General features: G+C 45.6%; 1 protein-coding gene across 4 annotated transcripts in view; it reads right to left on the bottom strand.

The window, feature by feature from the left end:
• Positions 1-2,749: 2,749 nt before the first annotated feature.
• The window catches only part of nfatc2a (nuclear factor of activated T cells 2a), a 25,011-nt gene continuing 6,909 nt past the window's right edge, over positions 2,750-20,851 (bottom strand). For 2 of the 4 annotated variants that reach the window (XM_015967170.3, XM_070544825.1), the window contains exons 6-9: positions 19,471-19,611; positions 16,191-16,246; positions 15,960-16,092; positions 14,580-15,525 (exon numbers count right to left, since the gene is read on the bottom strand). In XM_015967170.3, coding sequence (XP_015822656.2) covers positions 14,810-15,525; positions 15,960-16,092; positions 16,191-16,246; positions 19,471-19,611 — 1,046 coding nt within the window. In that variant the 3' untranslated portion in view covers positions 14,580-14,809. Of the gene's footprint in view, positions 3,010-14,579; positions 15,526-15,959; positions 16,093-16,190; positions 16,247-19,470; positions 19,612-20,851 lie in introns of those variants that run through there. The other 2 variants (XM_015967168.3, XM_015967169.3) reach the window with 2 other exon arrangements.

The raw sequence follows: 20,851 nt of genomic DNA, 5'->3' as shown, positions 1-20,851 counted from the left end.
AGCAGAGCCATTTTAACTCGTATGTCCAGCATCAAACACGACTGAAACATGAACATTTACATCTGTGACCTCTGACCTTCCTATCCCAGTGGTGCACACGTCTCTTCCCTTTAACGATTAGCTTTAGCTTAACATCCGGAGGTTTGTTTGTAAGCCTGCTGTTGTCCAAACCTGCACGCTTGAGCAGGCGGTTAAAAAAAAACAAACAAATGCTGAAAGTTGTTTACATCTGGACAAATAGGATGCCAGCTCCATCGTCAGCGGCTGCATTTGCCGCCTTCACAAACATTCTAGCAGGACACAGAACAACGTTGAATGAAATACCACGATCATCGTGTGTTTCATTGCCGCCTGATTTCTTACAGCAATGTGTGTGTGCTCCAAACTCATTACAACATAGGCTAAAGGCCACATGACTCACCAGGGCACATCAGAATGAGCAGCCCGGAGACACCCGCACGGCGCTTTCTCACTCCTAACAGTGATGTCATAACCAGAGACTTCCTGAACACAAGGTTCATTTACAGAGCCCTCCTCCTGACATGGGTCGCAGCTGCAAACAGGCCGTTCCCATGGCAACCACAGCCCCTAGCCACACTAGTTCTCCTCTGGTTGTCGTGAGTGTCTTGAGGGGAGATTTGAGACTGAGCATGCACTGTCCTCAGTCACGTCTGTCCATGTCAACAGTGCAGAGACCGGAGCTCCGATGGTGGACGAGTTAGGCCTCCCATGAGTCCGTCTACCGATGGCTCAGAGCGGGAGGAGAGTGATGTGCTGCAGCTCGTTTTCCTCAAACGGTCGCTGCTGAGGCACCTGTGAGCCGGCTTTGCCACAGCAGAGGTTGTGTCTGTGTGTGTGTGTGTGCGTGCATGTGTGTGCATGCGTGTGCGTGCGTGTGTGTGTGTGTGTGCGCGCACGTGCATGTGTGTGTGTGTGTGTGTGCGCGTGCATGTGTGTGTGTGTGTGTGTGTGCGTGCGTGCGTGTGTGTGTGTGTTTTTTCATTATCAGAGCCTTAAATGCAAATGACTACAGAAGCTCATTCACAACATCTCTGGTTGTTTATTGCTTCTCTTGAGTTTACAGATGTCGCATGAAGAGACTCTTACAGAGGCACAAAGGAGTTCAGCTTAATTAAGACCACGAACAAAGACATTAAAACAGTTCATCATTATTAACCCATCTATTAGTAATGATGTCATACTGTGACACGACTATAGGATCAACTACAACACAACTTCTAGAAGGATGACTGCAAAGTTTTACACGAGACACAACAGAAACTTCAGACATTGACCAGTTTCTAATATTTACACAGAAAAGGGAAGGTTTAATATTTTATAACAGATTACATTCATTAACTATTAAAGGCTTTTGTGCACTGCTGGCTCAGTGACGAAATTATTGATCAAATAAAATATTTGACACTTTTTTTTTCCGAATTAGGGACCTCATAAACACAAACAATGCGATAACTTTATCGATAACTTTCAGTTATTATTCTTACATTTTCCTTTTCTACAGTGGCACAACTAAGTAAGTGATTACTGAGATGTTTCCATGCGGGTTTCCACACAGAGCTGGCCACGTCTTACCCATGGATCTTTGGGTGACGTCGGTTTGGAGACGCAGAAACGGATTTACAACAGCTGGTCGCCGCAGGCGAAGTGGGTTCTGCCATCTTAAAGCAACTCTCATCCCCCGTCGTGTAATTAAGCGTAACCACCACCGGATGTTGCTTTTCATGGTTTCATGGACACAATTGTTGTGAAATTCCAACTGGGAGTAGCTCTGCTACTGAGTTAAGCTGTAAATAACCAATTGAAAATAAACAAATAAACATGTGGTGTGAATTTTACAGCAGCGATGAGTTTTTTTAATTATTATTTAAGATGGCAGCGATCCACTTAAACCCAGATTTAGCCATTAGCTCACACATGCTGCCGTTTCCAAACTCAGATGGTTTAAGAAGCGGCCTGCATCAGGTAAGACATTATTGGTCAACTCACTTCTGATGTCATCACACAGAGAAGAGCTACACACAACAACACACCAGGTTTTTGATAGTATTTTGTTTCAGACTGACAGATGTCATTACAATTGATGAAACCGACAGACTTGTGATTGAAAAAGGTAAAGGACCCATTTAACTGATTCATTCTGACAAAATGAGCCTGAATTATTCCACAAAGAACTCATCAATTCATTACAAACATGTAAATCCATGACATCTCCGCATCACAGGCACATATGAAGAAATGTTGGCACCTTAACGCGATTAAATAGGAGTATAAAATAGTACATTATTCACATGATTCAGATATTATATAAAAAGTCCTAACCCTCCCCATTACCTATTTTAGGCGCTGCCATACTAATCCATAATTACATGCTTAAGGCGGCGTGCGCTGGACTTCGTTTAGAAAACTGCGCAGAAACGAGATGATCAATGTGAACGTTCTGAACAGTTTACACAAGAGAGATCTCGATAGCCTCACACCAGTGCTTTGTTTTTGGTATAACATGAACCCGTTGGGAGTATTTGGTAAAACGGTTGCTACATGAGGATTTTGCTCAACGATAAGGCAGACAGGTGGGAGTTTTTTTGCCTGAATAGTGAGGACAGAGCTCTTGGTTGCTCCCAATGCATCGTTTTGTTCTTTAACAGTTTCTGAACTCTATTTTTTCTGAGGGATCCTGTGCGTTTAACGCCTGAGTGCAGACGTCTGGTGATCCTTTCTGTTTACACCTTTTTTTATTGCAGGGAAAACCAACCAAAGCAAACACAGAGGCCAGGAGGCGATGTTTCTGACCGTGTAGGTGAAGAAACACTTCACTGGCATTGTTGGTGGACGTGCGCTGCCTCGCTGGAAAGCCGACGCTTGTGTGTACGTGTGTGTCTGAGGATAAAGGCGGAACCAGGATATGTTGTCACTTCCTGCTGCGGGTCTTCATTTATGTTTGTCCTCTGGCCTGAACGCCCGTCAGGTCCTTTCTTATGATCTCATTCACTGTAGAACAAGTAAAGAGTGAGATATTAGACAATGACAGGATAAATGTTAATCAATTCCCAAAAAATATCTCAGAACAACAAATTTTCCTCAAACGTGGTTGCCAAAGAAACAATCCAGTCTGACAACTCTGCAGCTCAGGAGGCTGATAATCAACTCTGATGATGAGGGACCTCTAGAGGTAGCAGCATTTACTCACTGATCCTCAGACAATTACAAGTGTGTATAAACACACACACAGGCTGTGCAGTGGTGCAGTGGTTAGAGCTGTTGCCTTGCAGCAAGAAGGTCCTGGGTTCTCTTCCCGGTCGGGGATCTTTCTGCATGGAGTTTGCGTGTTCTCCCTGTGCATGCGTGGGTTCTCTCCGGTTTCCTCCCACAGTCCAAAAAACATGACTGTTAGGTTGATTGGTCTGTCTAAATTGTCCGTAGGTGTGTGTGTGTGTGTGTGTGTGTGTGTGTGTGTGTGTGTGTGTGTGTGTGTGTATGTGTGTGTGTGTGTGTGTGTGTGATGGATGGATAAACACACACACACACCCACGCATGCATGCACGCACATGTGTGCACACATTAACACACACCGCTGCAGGAGGTGAGAGAGGGTTGAAGTGGAAACTTTCATGGTGCCACAGTTCTAAAAATAGCAGCTCATTGTGTGTGTGTGTGTGTGTGTGTGTGTGTGTGTGTGTGTGTGTGTGTGTGTGTGTGTGTGTGTGTGTGTGTGTGTGTGTGTGTGTGTGTGTGTGTGTGTGTGTGTGTGTGTGTGTGTGTGTGTGTGTGTGTGAGTGAAAGGGAAGTGGCACAACTTGAATTACAACTGCCATCACACTTCCTCCTTGAGTCAGCGAGTCCGTTCAGGTAGTTTCACACTGAGCAGGAAGTAATGACAAGCATGCATCCTCCTTCTGCTGCATGGTCTGTGGCGAGCTCTGGTGAGAAGCAAAGTCTACAAGGTGTCTGTCTGCCTGTCTCTATCTGTCTGTCTGTGAACACTGATGCTCAACAGGGTTCCAGTGTGCCTTGGGGAACTCATTACGTCTGATGAATCTTCAAGCTTTTTGTTGCAACTGAATCCATCACAAAAGCATGTCCTGATTTTTAAACCATGCTGATGAGCAGTTCTCAATACCTTAGTGGGCGTGGCCAGCAACAGCTTATTTGCACTAAAGTGACAGAGCCCTTAAACAGCTCATTCTGGAAGGTACCAAAACAGCTGCTGAGCTCACTTTATGCGAGACTGATTTTGTGCGAGAAATGTCATGAACACATTTTCTACTGACTGCAGAGCAATTATAACTTGTTTACAAAAGATGTAAAATATCCCCTTTAAATAAATGAGTGGACTGGAGATTTGCAGTTTCTCTTACTTTTGCTCTTTCTGCTATTTTCCATTCATTTAACTAAACTAGTAGCTCTCTGTCAGGTAGTTGTAGCTGTAGACAAATCTAACTATTATAAAGCCTAAAAGGAATCGTTATGATGGAGAGATAGCAACAAGGACATCCAGCTACTACAGAAATGAAATAAACAACAGTTATAAGCAAAGTGACATGCTGTGAAAATATTCAATAAACTGAACAAACTTCACTTCTGGCTTAGAGTTGGAGTTGTTTTAGATGTCGGACAGCTATTCCACCTCTGCTCTGATCAGCTGTTAACCTCCTCCCCACTAAGAGTTTCATCCCGGCCTTTCTGGCAGAAACTGCCATTTTAATATGATTCACAAATTTCTTCTAATCAAGTTTGAGCACAACATTCACAATGTACGCTAACACTTACAAACATGGTAAAACATGACATCATACCAGTAACCTAGGGATGCACGATATATCGGCATCAATATCGGTTAGATGGTAGTCATTTTTGTTTCAGAGGGTCGGGATGGGGTGGGGGGGTGGTCATGTGACAGTGATTGTAGTCCTCTCAGAAGTGTAAATGTGTGTGGTGTGTGTACATAACGTAAATTCTGCTTTAATAATATAAATTCTATAAAAAATCTGCTGATTTTAAAAGCATTAATGTCAGTATATCGGTATCTGCAAATATCGGTTATCGACCATAACAGTGATTTTAATATCGGATATTGGTATTGGCCCAAAAATTTCATATCGGTGTATACACCAGCCCATTAAAAGTTATTACTGCACAGCAAGGATCTCGCAGAAATTCGTTTGGGAACTGCGCTGCTCTGGGTGGCTGCATGTTGACTATATGTAAGTTTAGTCTTTTTTTGGACATTATTTATTCTAGTTTCTCAAGAAAAACTGTTTTTTTTTTACATTTCCTTTTCTGTTTCTGGTGCTGTGAAGCTTAGAGGATTTTTACTGCAATTTTTTTCACTTTTTGAGCATTTGTTATGATGCGTAACCATGGCAACAAGCTGGTTTACAATCGGGACAGCTGATTAACATTGGAAAGGCTGAAATAATGCCTCAAATGAAGCCACAAATCCCAAATGAGCTCAAATGCAAGAAGTGTGGGTGCAGAGCGGGAGCTAAACGAGACAGAGAAAGAGGAAATTCAAACCATCTCTTCCATCAATCATAATGGGCGATGTGAGATCACTGGCCAACAAGATGGAGGAACTCCAAGCCCTTTCAAGTACTCAGCCAGAGTATCAGCAGTGTAGTGTTATGTGTTTCACTAAGACGTGGCTGCAGGACCATATCCCCGATTCCAGCGTCTCTCTGTCAGGATTCCTGACTGTACGAGCAGACAGAGATCTGAAGAGGAGCGGGAAAAGAAAAGGAGGTGGAGTGGCAGTGCTTGTCAACAACAGATGGTGCCATCCAGGTCATGTTTCAGTGAAATGTCGTCTCTGCAGCCCAGATGTTGAACTCTTGGCAGTAAGTTGTTGCCCATATTATTTGCCAAGAGAGTTCACCAGTGTTGTCTTGGCAACCGTTTATATTCCACCTTCAGCCATTGCTGAAAATGCATGTGATGCCATCAGTTCCGTTGTCACTAAGCTACAAACCCAGCACCCCAATGCATTTGTGGCTATATCTGGTGATTTTAATCATGCCTCGCTCTCTGCTACACTTCCAACATTTCAACAGTTTGTCAGCTGCACCACCAGAGAAAACAAGACATTGGATGTGTGTTATGCAAATGTAAAGAATGCATACATGTCTAAAACAAGACCTCCTCTGGGACAATCAGATCGCATTCTTGTTTTTCTCTGCTCAGAATACAAACCACTTGTTCAGAGGCAACCTGTGACAAGAAGAACTGTGGAAAAAATGGTTGCAGGATGCTGAAGAAGCACTGCAGAGTTGTTTTGAGACCACAGATTGGATGACTCTCTGCCAAGAATATGAAGAGGACATCAATGCCATGACTGGATGTGTCACTGACTATTTAAACTTCTGTGTGGACAACATCATTCCCACCAGAACAGTGAGATGCTTCGCTAATAAAAAAAAAAACCTGGATCACCAGTGAACTGAAGAATCTGCTAAATGAGAAAAAAAGAGCCTTCAAGGAGGGAGACAGGGAATTATTGAGGAGTATACAGAAGCAACTGAAGATCAAGATCAGAGACAGCAAGGAGGCATACAGGAAGAAGCTGGAGAACAAACTACAGAGGAACAATATCAGAGATGTCTGGTCAGGGATGAAGAAGATCACAGGCTTCAAGGTGAGGAAGGATAGCAAAGATGGCAGCCTGGACAAAGCGAATGAACTGAACAAGTTCTTCAATAGGTTCAGTTCAGGAACAAACCCAGCATCCTCCTCGCCGGTCCCCAGCCAATCAGACATCCCATCCTCCTTTGATCCAACATTTTCCTGTCACACACCAGCTCTTTTGTCTTCTAATGCAGTCATGGACTCTTGTGGGTCTATAAATCTGTTTTCAACCAAGTCAGGAGATGCTGCTGCCCCAGTTACCTCCCACTCCCACCTATCTGTCTCTAGAAGTCAGGTGGAAGAGGCAGCTGGAGAGAATGAACAGGAACAAGGCTGCAGGTCCAGATGGTGTCAGCCCCAGGGTACTGAAGGCCTGTGCAGAGCAGCTCTGTGGGATTCTGCAGCACCTCTTCAACCTCAGCCTGGCCCAGGAGAAGGTTCCAGTCCTGTGGAAGACACCCTGCCTTGTTCCAGTTGCAAAGAAAACTTGCCCATCAGTCAATGACTACTACAGACCGGTTGCCCTGACATCCCACATCATGAAGGTCCTGGAGAGACTCCTGTTGGTCCACCTGAATAAGCAAACTAGAACATATCAGGACCCACTGCAGTTTGCTTATCGCCATGGAGTTGGAGTTGAAGATGCCATCATCCAGCTGCTTCAACCAATCCACTGTCATCTGGACAAAGCAGGCAGCACTGTCAGGGTCATGTTCTTTGATTTCTCCAGTGCATTTAACACAATTCAGCCTGATGCACTTTGCCAGAAACTCCAGAAGACACAGGTGGGGGCCTCAACTATCGCCTGGATTAAAGACTACCTGACAAACAGACCACAGTTTGTGAGGCTGAAGAACTGCACATCAAACCAGGCGATCAGTAACATTGGAGCACCACAGGGGACTGTACTCTCACCATGCCTTTTCACCCTGTACACCTCAGACTTCCAGTACAAATCAGAGACCTGTCATCTACAGAAATACTCAGATGACTCTGCAGTTGTCGGGTGTATCAGAGATGGACAGGAAGCTGAGTACAGAGAGCTGGTGGAGCGCTTTGTGGCATGGTGTGGAAACAATCATCTGACCTTGAATGCCACCAAAACAAAGGAGATGATTTTAGACTTCAGAAGAAACAGGGCGGAGTCAAACACTGTTTCCATCATGGGAGAAGAAGTGGAGATGGTTGAGGAATACAAATACCTTGGAGTTCACCTGGACAACAGACTGGACTGGAGAAAGAACAGCGAAGCCGTTTACAAGAAGGGACACAGCAGACTGCACTTCTTGAGGACGCTTAGGTCCTTCAACGTCTGTAGCAAGATGCTGCAGATCTTCTACAAGTCTGTTGTTGAGAGTGTAATCTCTTCAGCCATCGTCTGTTGGGGTAGCAGCATCAGAAGCAGGGACCTGAAAAGGCTCAACAGCCTAATAAAAAAGGCTGGTTCTGTTCTGGGGACGACTGTGGAACCGCTGGAGGAGATGATGCAAAGAAGGATTCTCCAGAGAATCAAGAAAATTACGGACAACCCTGAGCATTCTCTTCACAAGACTGTCCGACAACGGAAGAGTGTCTTCAGTCAGAGGCTTCTTCAGTTTGGCTGCAACACTGACCGCTACTGGAGATCCTTCCTGCCAACAACCATTGTACCTCCTTGATGACCTGATTATTATTATCATTCTGAGCTACTACAGCAATCAGTTTCCCTCTGGGATTAATAAAGTATTTTTGAATTGAATTGAATTGAATTGAATGGATCTAAAGGTAAGAATAAGATGTTTACTCATGTTGTTCAAGAGCAACAATAATAACAAAAATAACTTCATATTAGTCAAAATTCCTCAAAGAGTCATCATAGATGCTGAAGGCTGTGGGTAGGAAGAACACTCATGCACTACCTACCAGCTAGAATAACTAGTTAATCCTCCTCTCCTGTGCCTCTGCGTCCCACTCGTTTGTCTCTCTCTCTAATCACAGGCAGATGTGAAACCGCAGCAGAACATGGGTCATGTTTTTAGTCCAAACATGATCAGAGTCTGCAGCGACCTCCCTTTATCCCGTCTTGGTTTGAGAGGTGCCTGCTGGCAGTTTATTCTAGCTTCAGCTTTGCTACTATAAATGCCAAAACCCTCCCCAGGGAGCTGCGGCAAATCCCGTTTTGCAAACGCTTAAGTCCTGTAAAAACAGCTTTAGTGTGCTATGGAGTCCCCAGTGACACCCAATGCCTTAGAGAAACTTTCATGTCCTCAGCAGCTCCGCAGAAACGTTTCTTGAGTAGAAAACAGGCTCTGAGAAGCAGCAGGAGTGCCACCGAGGGGCGGGAAACAGTGGCGCTTTGCTGATTCTAATGAACGGTTGGCACTAACCGACTACTCGAGGCAGGCCTTAGGAGCACTAGCTTGTTCAATAGGTGAGTGTCTGGCAGCTGAGCTCTGAGCCAAAGAGCTGCTCTGTTTTCCAACCGACGTTGGGGAAAAAAGAGACGGTAGCTAACTCAGGTGAAGCACCCTGCCTGCTCCAAGTTGGTGTGTGGGTGGGTGTGTGTGTGTGTGTGCTTGCGTGCGTGCGTGCGTGCGTGCGTGTGTGTGTGTGTGTGTGTGTGTTAGTGTGTGTGTGTGTGTGTGTGTGTGTGTGTGTGTGTGTGTGTGTGTGTGTGTGTGTGTGTGTGTGTGTGTGTGTGTGTGTGTGTGTGTGTGTGTGTGTGTGTGTGTGTGTGTGTGTGTGTGTGCTCTGTCTTCTCCATCCCCAGTGAGTCGTGGAGGATGGCTGCTTATACTGAGCCAGGATTCTCTGGAGGTTTCTTCCTGTTAAAAGGGAATTTTCCTCTCAACTGTCACTAAATGCTTGCTTAGTATGAGGATTGCTGTAAAGACTCTGACACTAGTCAGTGACTCGATGCAACCTGCTGGGTTCCTCATATAGGAAACTTGTTACTGATTGGCTTAATGAACTGACCTGTATTGGAAAGTTTACTGTGTGAAGTGCCTTGAGACGACTCTTGTCGTGATTTGGCGCTTTATAAATAAAACAATTCAATTCAATTCAAGTTTATCTCCACAAATAACACAAGCCTGAAGAAGTTCTGCTGTGTGGTGGAGTTGCTAATGCTAACAGATAGCTTCTACTAGCCGAGACGTCCTCTGTTGTTTTCTGGACGCCAATCCAACAACAGCATTCCCCATCGTGAGTCAAGATGGGTGAGTCCATGAATGTTAACATACAGCGTGACGCAGATCTCAGCGTTTTCCTGTCGGTTTTGTTTTTCAGCTAATATGTGAAAAAGGGTAGAAGAGCATTTTCACAGTCAGCCTGCATGTGAAACCCAGAGTGGTCAATTATATTTTAGAAATAACAAGAAACAAAACTATTTCATCGTTAACTTGCCCTTTAAAGTCATGGTAGCTGATGAACCTGATCATCACTCATTCATGGTAATGATATAGCGTCTCAGATTCTGATCAGGTTGTTTTTTTTTAGTTTTTGAAGTGCCAATGTTTATTTTTACAGTTAATCTCTGGAAATATCCATGGAAATGTTTGAAAGGTATTGGCAGCTTTGTAACATAACCATAAAAATCGGGTCAAAAGTGCATAGTGAGCGGGTCTAGCATCTTAGAGGGATGCCATTTTATGGGCCATTCCCATCTGTACCGGGTCGGCCTGGGCCGGGTAGCGTAGGTTGTTTACATATCTGGGTAGCCTGGTATTTTTGCGGGCCAACAAAGGCTCATTCTCAGCCCTCTTCTCGAGGGGGTCTGCTTCAGGCCGGCCCGGGCCAACACACCCACTGCTGACAGCAAATTAACACCTTCCATTAGAGCAAGCCTCTGATTGGTGGGAAGAATCAGCCCACATGGGCTTAAGACAAGGATGTGTGGAATCAACCGGGCCGGGCTGGGGCCGACTGGGGCTACCCGGCCCGGGCCGACCCGGTACAGATGGGAATGGCCCATAAGAAGCCATGTTTCCTTCTGGCCGGCTCGGGGTCCTGCGACTGTTTATGATGTCACTCTACACCAGGGGCGTCAAACATGCGGCCCGCGGGCCGCATCGGCCCGCAAACGGGTTAAATCCGGCCCGCAAGATGGTTCTGTAAACTTTATTTTCATACTTTACAATGTAGAGTGAAAATAAACGTATCTTTGTGAGCAAGTTTTCTCTGTAATGAGTATAAATAAAACAAAGCTGCGCTCAAGGCTCACACAAGAACTTGAATCACATCCTGAAGATGGCCGCCACTCAGGATGTGACTTCTGATATTGATGTGCTGGTGAAAGCTAAAAGATGTAAAGTAAAATGAGTCAAATTTACTTTAAGTGCTGCATGAAACTGATCTAGCCGTGTGATCTGTAAGCTCTTTGAATCACTATGGAATGTTTATTTATTTATTTATTTATTTATTTATTTTTATTCAATTTTTCAAGTACACTTCAGATGTTGTACTTGTACTATTTTGGATACACTGTCCTCAGGCCCCAGCTTTGTTTTATATTGATTGTATTAAAAAAAAGAAAACAATCTGAAGTTGTTTTTAATTTACCGGTCCGGCCCACTTGGGACTAGATTTCCCTCGATGTGGCCCCTGAGCTAAAATGAGCTTGACATCCCTGCTCTACATGATTGGCTGGAAGTATGACTTATAGAGGTTTTGTTACTACGTTCAAAACATTCAGGTAGTAAGAAACATGAATGTTATAACAAAACCGATTCACTCTTTCCAAAACCTACGTGAAAGAGATGAATTGAAAAAAAAAAAGCGATCTATTTTGGCTGAGGGGTATTGCCGTAGTTTAACGTTATCGGCAGGCGCGGGACCCAGAAGTACAGCTCCAGAAAACTACAATCAGCATTGCATTCTCTCTACGCTGCTTTCTGCTCCACAGGTAACAACATTTACCGTTATGTTTTTAAATTAGCGACAGTCACGCCCATATGGTGTAAAACTACCCTGAAATGTATGTGCTGCCCCCTAGAGGCAGGAAACTATACACTGTCACTAAGATCTGTTTGTAGAAGCACCTCAAAGTCATTAAAAGTCATATTTTAATTTTCTTTTAGATTTTATGTGAGACTTGTTTTTCACCCTGACATGCTAATATTTAATTGACTTTTAACTTACTTTATTATTTCATTTTAACTTGATTTATTAGATTTTTGTGTATTTTCTGTCATGTGAGCCACCTTGTGACGGTTGTTTTGAAAGAAGCTTTACTGGTAACATCGACTGCTTTACGGTTTCTCCGATATGCAAACGAAAGCTAATTATTTTTACCCTGCCTGTGATTCTGACAACCTTGTCCTATGATGTCATTTCTTCTGGAAGAGTTCTCCTCTCAAGCCAGTTTTCAGGGTAAATAAGAGCATGTCCACTCTTGTCTCCATCCTGATGCAGCTATGAAGCGGCGCTGAGAAAGCCTCCTAAATGGGCTGCAAGTGAGCTGAGACTAATGTGCATCCACCCGGCTGTTGCTGTGTGCTTTATCTCTCCGGCCCTGATCTCCGCCGGCTGGAACAAGTTCACCTGCTCCACTGCCTCCAGGCCTTTTCCACACAGACTAAACTTGTCACTCCCAGATTTTGGAGGCTATTCCAGTTTCCGTATTATATTTTTTGCTGACCGCGGGTTTCAGCAAGTAACTCCAAACATTCTTGGTTTCTCTGAGACGCAGAGTCCAAAAATGTCTATGAAATGCAACCAGAGACACGGTGAGAGCTGCCGTTAAGCCAGATGGTACAAGGCCTCTGCATGGGGGAAATTAAACAGGTGGGTTCAAACTGAGAACCCAGACTTTCATTTAGCACTTCAATCTACAGTAAAGTTCACATTCTGAGGAAACTCGATAGCAAGATGTGGCATCTGGACTTTTCTTTTGTGACGTAAAACGTCTGGATGAGTCATACCGACCTGCTGTCGAGATAAAGAGCGTCTCTAGTTTTTTTACACACAAACTAAAAGGGATCTTTTGTACTTCTAAGATTTGCAAATTGGGAAGTCCCTCTTTCTTCCTCACTAAAGCAGAAATGATAAGAGGTGATGTGTAATAACCTCTAGGAGGGATGAGGAGCAGCTATGTAGCCTGATGCGTTGTGAATGGGGATTTTATATTCTTACAGGACACATCAGAAAAATATCAAGATTATCTTTTCATCAAAAAATAAGAGGTCCGTCGAGTCTGTGATGCAATGTTTACAGATCTGTAGAGCAAGATAATTTGCCTCTGTGACATTTAGGCCCTGTCCACATGTAGCCGGGGATCTGCCAAAACGTAGATATTTTTCTACGTTTTGGCCTGTCGTCCACACGAAAACGGATCTTTTTAAAAACTCCGGCCAAAGTGAAGATCTGCGTTTTTTCCGTTTTGGGTGTCTGCGTGTGGACAGACAAAACCGGAGTTTTAAGGTCCGCAACGTCACTTTCCGCGACAAAAAACTGCTGACATCACGTGTGCGACCTGTGTTTACACTAGCCGACATCATGGATGCCCTCAGAGCTGCGCTCTGTCACTACCCGATCCATCAATTGTCCAAGCGCTTTTTGCTTGTTTGTTTTTGCAAGCAGAATTACTGCTCCTTGTGGAAGACCACAGACGAAGGACGAGGTTAAGAACGGGGGAAGTACTGCCGCCTACAGGTCTGGCATGTCCTTAACAACGTATTTATCCGGGTACGTGTGGACAGAGTTTTTTTAAAACGCGGTGGTGTGGATGCAAGTTTTTGGAGGGGCGGATATTCGTTTTTTAAAAAACACGTCTACGTGTGGACTAGGCCTTACTCTGTTTGTCTGAAGGTACTTTTTAAAGTGAGATCATCTCATGGTGGAATAAATATTCTGCACAATGTCTCGAAATATTGCAAGAGCTGCATTCATCAGTACACCAAATATTCACTGTGACACGATGGACATTTTTGTTTTCTAGTGACACACACACACACACACACACACTTACTCACAGTTTTATATTCATGTCAGGTTGTTTCCGTGTGTTTTTGATGGCAGGTGTGTCCTTGATCTGAATAAACTGATGCGGGGGTACTTTGGGGAAATGATGCTCTGTGACTCCAGGACGGGGGGGATCCAAAAGGGCCCCTGTGTGACTTTCTCAAACTCCCCGTTAATTCAGCGGCCTACAGACCTGTTACTGTTTACCGTGGAGGGAAGCCCTGCGAGTCCCTTCCAAAAACCACAAATTCCAAGGCTAGCTTTTTTCTCTGCGTTTCATTTTTTCCATTAAAACACACACACACACACAAATGCACACACACACACACACACACAGCTCCTTCCCTTTTCCTGCACACTGCCCTCCACCCTGCTGCTATCTTGCAGGGATCAGGCTGGTTTTCTGCAGCGCAGCAGCTGCACAGAGGTGTTTCTTGTGCCAGACTGTCAGAAACTCGTGGTCGGAAAGAAAAGCCAATCCTCTGGTGGGCTCCCCTCTTAGAGTCGAGGGGTGTAAGGCCAAGGAGAAGTCCCGGCCAACTACAACAAACAGAGGTTTTCCCCCGTTCTCCCAGGCAGCACGTTCCACTGTTTGACAATGGTTGCCATGGAGGTTGTTTTTCACATCATAACAGCGTGAACACGGCCAGTCAGTCAGCAAAGCGACACGTTTTTCTCTCCCCGGCTCTCGTTGCTGCGAGCGTTTTAAAAAGACCTCTCCTGAGGCGTGCTGTGCCAGATGATCCCTGAGAGCAGGCGAGGGACTGATGCTGGTTGGAGCAGGAATTTGTTTTTTTGTTTTTTAAAGCTGCCTTTAAGCCTCCCCCTGCCAACAAACCCTGGAGGTTCTACCGCTGTTATAATAAACAGTTTGGAGAACCTTTAGCTCCAGCTCAAGGAGAAAGTTGGAACTCCTGCCTGCTGCTGGATGTGGCCTGACATTAATTCTGTCAGAGGGTAATGAGGTTGACATGCACAAGTATAAACATGTGACTCAAGCCGTGGCTATTTCCACTTTGAATGGAACACCTCCTAGCACAGATTGTTTTAACAGCATTTTGGCTTCGTTCAGAGGATACCGAGGCACACAGACCAAACTGAGAGACCACGCCGATACTGTAAATATCCATGAATTGTTCTTTAGAGAACTTCTGGTTGGTCTTATCTTCCATTTCTGTCATCCACATATCCATCACTAAAGTCTGCCAGTGTTTGTTTTTTCACCACATGATTACACGGCTGACACAACAAGACGTGATTCATAGAGAGCACGAAGCATGAACTTACACTCACCATCATCTAGGTAGGCCTGGTCTAGGTTCTCCTCCTTGATCGTCACTCGCCGCTGCACGCCTCCCGAGGCCTCCATCTGTCTGGTCCCAGATGGGGCACGGTCTTTCTGCTGAATCACAGTGGGACAGTGCTCTGGGTGGGACTGGGGGTGTGTGGGTGAGTGAGGGGAAGGCTGCGGGGAGTAGCCGTCACAGTAGATCATTTGTTGGTTATCAGGTTGAGGAGGAGGGAGGGTTGGAGCATCTCCACTTCGAAGTAGGTGGTGGTTGGTGGGGGAGAACTGGATGATGGAGGAGTGTTGAGGTGGACTGATGGGACCAACAGACTGGACTGGTGGCCCCGTGTGGGCAAGAACTGACCGATGGGGGTCAGTCATCACACCAACAGTCTGCCAAGAGCCAGGGCTATCACTGAGGCTCCTCCCTCCACGGGAGTAGACAACAGTAGGACTCTGGCGTTGGAATCGTGCATCATGGTTTGGAAGGCTGGAGCTGAAACGCTGGCAGGAGGCCATGCTGGATACGAGGCCATTGTCTGGGTGGAGTATGCTGCGAGGGTTATGGTAGTAGGAATGAGGTGGTAAGATCTGAGGCCCTCCGTAGGCCATGTGGTTTGCTTCGTATTCATCAAGAGGCTCTGCTTTAATGCATGGAGCTAAAAGAAAAAGGCAAGCCGTAAGATGATGGTGGACATGGCTGTGTGACAGCGTCGGTCGGGGTGGCTCAGACGGAGGAAGAAACATCTGGTTCCTGGTTTTGAAATTATAGCCCAAAGTTCTTTAGAAGTTATTCACTGTTTGTGTTCGGCTGCAGGGGAGAGATACAGCAAAACCAGCAGTTTTTAATAAAACCAAACGGGAATTTAAAGTTAACCTTGGTTTATTCACACAAGGTATCATGGTCATGGCCGAACTTTGCACCAGGGCTTTTGTTGGTTTTCGTTTAGTTTTTAATCTCAAAATGAAAACTCTAATCTCAAAATATACCTTCAACATTTCAACTTTTTCCTCAAAACCAGTTTTTTTTCCTCCAAGTGACCAAAACCCCTTTTTATATTATTCACACTGAGGAGTTGGACTAAGTTCTCACATGTCAGCGGGGTGTAGGTAAAATGCTGAGACTGACTACGCTTTCGCTTGCCGTTGATGACGTAGAAGCTGACTTTGACAGGACGGCACAAGGAGGTGTCTCGGTAAGAAGGAACCTCAACGAAGAGCATACTCTGCAAAACCAAACTTAGTTACACACTCAAAGTGTTCCTTTGGTGAAAGATGAGCTAAAAATACAGGATGTGTAGCAAGTTGGACCGATGACACTTACAGGCTGGCTCTTGTCCTTGTCCACTGTTGCTTCCATTTCCCAGATTTGTTGTCCATCTAGGAAGAAAACAGTAAACGTGAGATTTTTTTAGTCAGGTGAAGAAAATGTGTGAGTTTTTGTGTGAATCTACCACTGGCAGACAGTTTTGAACGTACGTTGCAGCTATCCAGTCCAGCAATGGGAATGTGCATGACATTAGCTCTATTAGCTCTGAACACAGTACTTCCTGAAAGTGGCATTAAGCTAGCCTAAACAGCTGATTCATGATCTAGAAATGTGCCATAGACCATCCTGGATCATGAAGCTTGGTCTCAAAGGTTAAAGACAGTCAATCAATCAATCCAACCATTCATCCATTTTCCTCATCTGATCCGGGGTCAGGTCACAGAGACAGCAGCCTAGAGACTTCCCTCTCCTCAGCCACACAGGCCAGCTCCTCCAGCGTGTCCTGGGTATTCCCTTGAGTCTTGTACCCGGAAAACCTCACCAGGGAGGCGTCCAGGAGGCATCCTAATCAGATGCCCGAGCCACCTCAACTGGCTCCTGTCGATGTGGAGGAGCAGCGGGTCTACTCTGAGCCCTTCCCGGAGGACCGAGCTTCTCGCCCTATCTCTAAAGCCTGATTCATGCTTCTGCGTCTGCGTCGGTGCGGAGTCACGCAACGCCATTATCCGTCCTTGTGGGCCTGCCGGAGAGCTCCGCAAGGACGGACGGAGTCGAGCTCTCTTTTCTAAACATCCATCCATCGAGACGGAGAATGCAAGCTTGTGATTGGTCAGGACGCCGCTGTCGTCTACACCGCCGCCATTGCACCCTCAAAAACATAAAGAGAGCCGAGGATAACTAGCGGCAGACACGGAGCAGCTTGAAGAATACCTCGCGAAAAAACTCTAAAAACATGAACGTTTAATTCCCCGTGACTGGAGGAGTGAAAAGATGCACAGCAAGCGTTTTATTTGTGGACGTAAATGACAGGAAACGTGGGTTTAGAGGTGGCGAGCCCATGAAGAGGTGGAGGAGGATGAGAGACAAATTAGTCCGTGTTAAAAAGTCTCTTATAAACAAAAACACAATATAAACACACTATCTTGGACCGATACATGACAGGATACCACAGAACAGCGCTACGCCCTCTGCTGTCCTGGCGGGGAATTGCTTTGCAACACTCCCCAGGAGACGGAGAAGAATGAGAACAAAATGTCTCCGTCCATCCGTGTCTGTCCCTGTTGGAGCTGACGGAGAAGCATGAATCAGGCTTAAGGGAGAGCCCAGACACCCTGCGGAGAAAACTCATTTCGGCCGCTTGTATCCATAATTTCGTTCGGTCACTACCCAAAGCGCATGACCACAGGTGAGGGTAGGAACGTAGATCAACCGGTAAATCTAGAGCTTTGCTTTCCGGCTTCGCTCTCTCCTAACCATAGACAGACCGGTACAACGCCTGCATCACTTTCGACCCGGTACTAATCTGCCTATCGATCTCCTGCTCAGTTTTGCCTCTGATTTGGGAACAAGACCCCAAGATACTAAAACTCATCCATTTGGGGCAGGACCTCGTCTCTGGCCCATAGAAGTCATTCTATCCTCTTCCGACTCAAGACCATAGTCTCAGATTTGGAGGTGCTGATTTTCATAATGGCCGGATTACACTCGGCTGCAAACTGATCTGGTGAAAGTTTGAGATACCAGTCCAACGAAGCCAACAGGACCCCAGCCCCATTAAAAACCAGAGACCTGCATAATATTGAAAGATTCATTTCAAAAACACCATCGGAATGGTGCATTTAGCTGCTGACACCAACAGCACTAACCTTTGTCACACTCTTGCAAAAGCAGTGGACAGATAACATCGCTGCAACATTATTGGCCGGTCAGATGTTGGTGGTCCTGAACTGATCCCAGTAGTGGCGGTGTGTGGTGATTACAGATTGTGCATTGATGCACAGTGGTGAGAAATTTAAAAAGAAAGAAGTGAAACTTTTTCTTTTCATAGTCAAAGCATTCGTTACTTATTTCATTTCACCTCAGGCTTCTATCGACAGCTTGAGTTAGTGGATAAAACCCACTTCCTGCCAAACCCACAAGCAAAACTGTAAGTCTGTTCACCCTGAACACACACTCACACACTAGTCACAGAGAGGATACGAGTGTGTGCCCCAGAATGCAGAACTGACTGATAGTTAGCTAGCTCACCGTGACGAGGGTCTAAGCTACGTCACTTCTCATCAGAATGCTTTTAAAAAAAACATTTTATTTTGAAAACTAACAGTGTTTGTTGGTGCACACTGCTCACGCCCATGCACGCAGAGAGGAGGTGTGTTGCTGTTGTGTAGGTGGAAGCCCTCTATCAAACTACAGATTAAAAACACGTGGATTAAATGAGTCAGCAGGAGGAAGGGGGATTCCACACACGCTGCCAAGATTTGTATCTGCTTTTTAATCTCATGAGAAACTCTCTCCGTGTCTTCTACAAAGTGTGATGACTACTGCTTTCTTGGCATGTGGAGTTGTTTGCGTTTTGTTTCAGCTCTCCTCTCAGGGATAGCCCCACTTGTTCTGGGAGAACTGAGGGAGGGGCGGCGATGGAGCTGGGGAAAGCCTGAGTAACTCTGACTTGGCCCAGGAAGTTCACTACTGTCCAACAACAAGAATCCAAGGCGCTCTAGCCGAACGCAGCTGTGTCATATTCAGAGGGATTTCACGGCTGCTCTGATCCGGAACTTTGCGTCATAAGGAAACGCTCCAAAACAACGGCCATCCCTCATTGTAAGCTCTGTTTCCATCTGCTTAACTGTTACACGGCAGCAGGGAACCCCCGAAGCAAAAAAGAACAAGGAAATCCAGGATGTTTAGGAGGTTTGAGGAGTGTCTAATTGTGAGCCAAACACTTTGCTAACAGAAAGCAACTGAATCAGAGTCCCGACAGATCAGACAGGAAAAATAAACCATGAATATCTACATCCGCATTCAAACCCTGGCATGTTAGGACTTCATGTGAGACAAAAGGTCCCTTTGAGTGACGGGACAACATGGAAGTAAGGGAGGAAGGAGAGGCCAGCAGGAAGTGAAGCAGCAGCATTGATCTCTGGATCATGCAAATCCCCCATGGCTCCATCTCTACAACAACGGGTGTGAAAAAAATGAAACTGCTACAAATGTTTTGCTCAAACGCAGAGGCTCAACCCGGTGTTGTGGTGTTATTATGGCCCAGTACAGAGTGGTATCAGAACCAACAGGCAAAGGCTTCACAGGTTCAGATTCCAAAGACAACCAAACTCACCCGGAGTCTTCTCCAGAAAAATGACCTTTGAGTCAGAGCTGAAGTTCTGCCCAGTCAGGATCATCTGCTGTCCACCCGAAGCCGAACAGCTGTCCAAGTCCTGCTTTTCCACCATGGGAAGCTCGTGGGCTGAGCGCTGAGCTGCAGGAACATAACACATGTAAGGGTGGTGCAGAGCTTTTACTGTCTCTTTAATGGTCTCATGTTCTCCTGCATGAGGAGTTTCTACTCCTCTCTGTTTTATATCATCATAAACTCAACATCTCTTGGGCAGATGGTGCACTAGCACTCCCATCTGCCCACCAACGGATGTAGTTCTGTTGATTTTTCTCAAGATTACGTGACTAGCCTTGAGATCAAACTGGACACTGGTATCTCAATGGTTCCTCAAATAAACGCTGTGGTAAAATCTTGCTTCTTCCGATTGCATGGACTAACACGCTTGAAACCAATACTGAAGAGGAGGCACTTAGAATCAGTGATTCACGCGTTTATAATTTCCCGCCTTGACTTTACCAACGCGCTCCTAATCGGCACCCCCGTCTCGGCTCTGACTCGCCTTCAGGTTGTTCAGAATGCTGCTGCCAGGTTTCTGACAATACCAGCCGTCATTGTCGTATTACTCCTAGTTGAGACCAAAGCATTCAGAATGCTACCCAAATGTGAAAGATAAATACAGAAAAGTAGAGTACCCAGTACAGAGCCCTGCGGGACACCTCAGTGCAGTGGGACAGAGGGGGAGGAGCAGTTGCCAATTGTAACACTGAAGGATCTATTGGATAAGTAGGAGCGAAACCATTCTAAGGCAGTATCAGCTACCCCCACCCATGACTTCAAGCGTATGTAAACAGAAGGTCATGATCTACAGTTCCAATAGGAGCAGCAAAACATGAGACCCAGAGTCTGATGCGACCAAAATGTTGTTCAGGACAAAAATGAGGGTGGATTTAGTGCTGTGGCATGGTCTGAACGCTGATTAAAATGCATCAAATAATGTGTTGGTTTCAAGATGGTCTGAGACTTGCTAATGGACCAGCCATTAATCCATCCATCCATCCATCCATCCATCATCTTCCACTTAGTCTGCAAGGTCAGGGTCGCAGGTGAGCAGCCTGAGCAGAGAAGCCCAAACTGCCCTCTCCGTAGCCGGCCAGCTCCTCTGGGGGAATACCGGGGCATTCCCAAACCAGCCATGAAAAATGGTCCTTTCAGTGTGTCCTCACCCGGCATCTCAGTAAAAACAACGTTGGTCGGCGGAGACTCAAGTGACGAGGCTTGGCGGGTGGGGGGGGTGGGGGGGGGGGGGGTCTATGCTAGTTTCACCATGATGTCACAATCAGGAATTTTTAGAAACGGCTCATTTTAGGCACAGATTTCCTAA

Source organism: Nothobranchius furzeri, chromosome 15 (assembly GCF_043380555.1).
Source record: "Nothobranchius furzeri strain GRZ-AD chromosome 15, NfurGRZ-RIMD1, whole genome shotgun sequence".
Lineage (NCBI taxonomy): Eukaryota > Metazoa > Chordata > Actinopteri > Cyprinodontiformes > Nothobranchiidae > Nothobranchius > Nothobranchius furzeri.
Note: the sequence above shows the minus strand (reverse complement) of the source record. Positions and strands in the feature narration are given on the sequence as shown.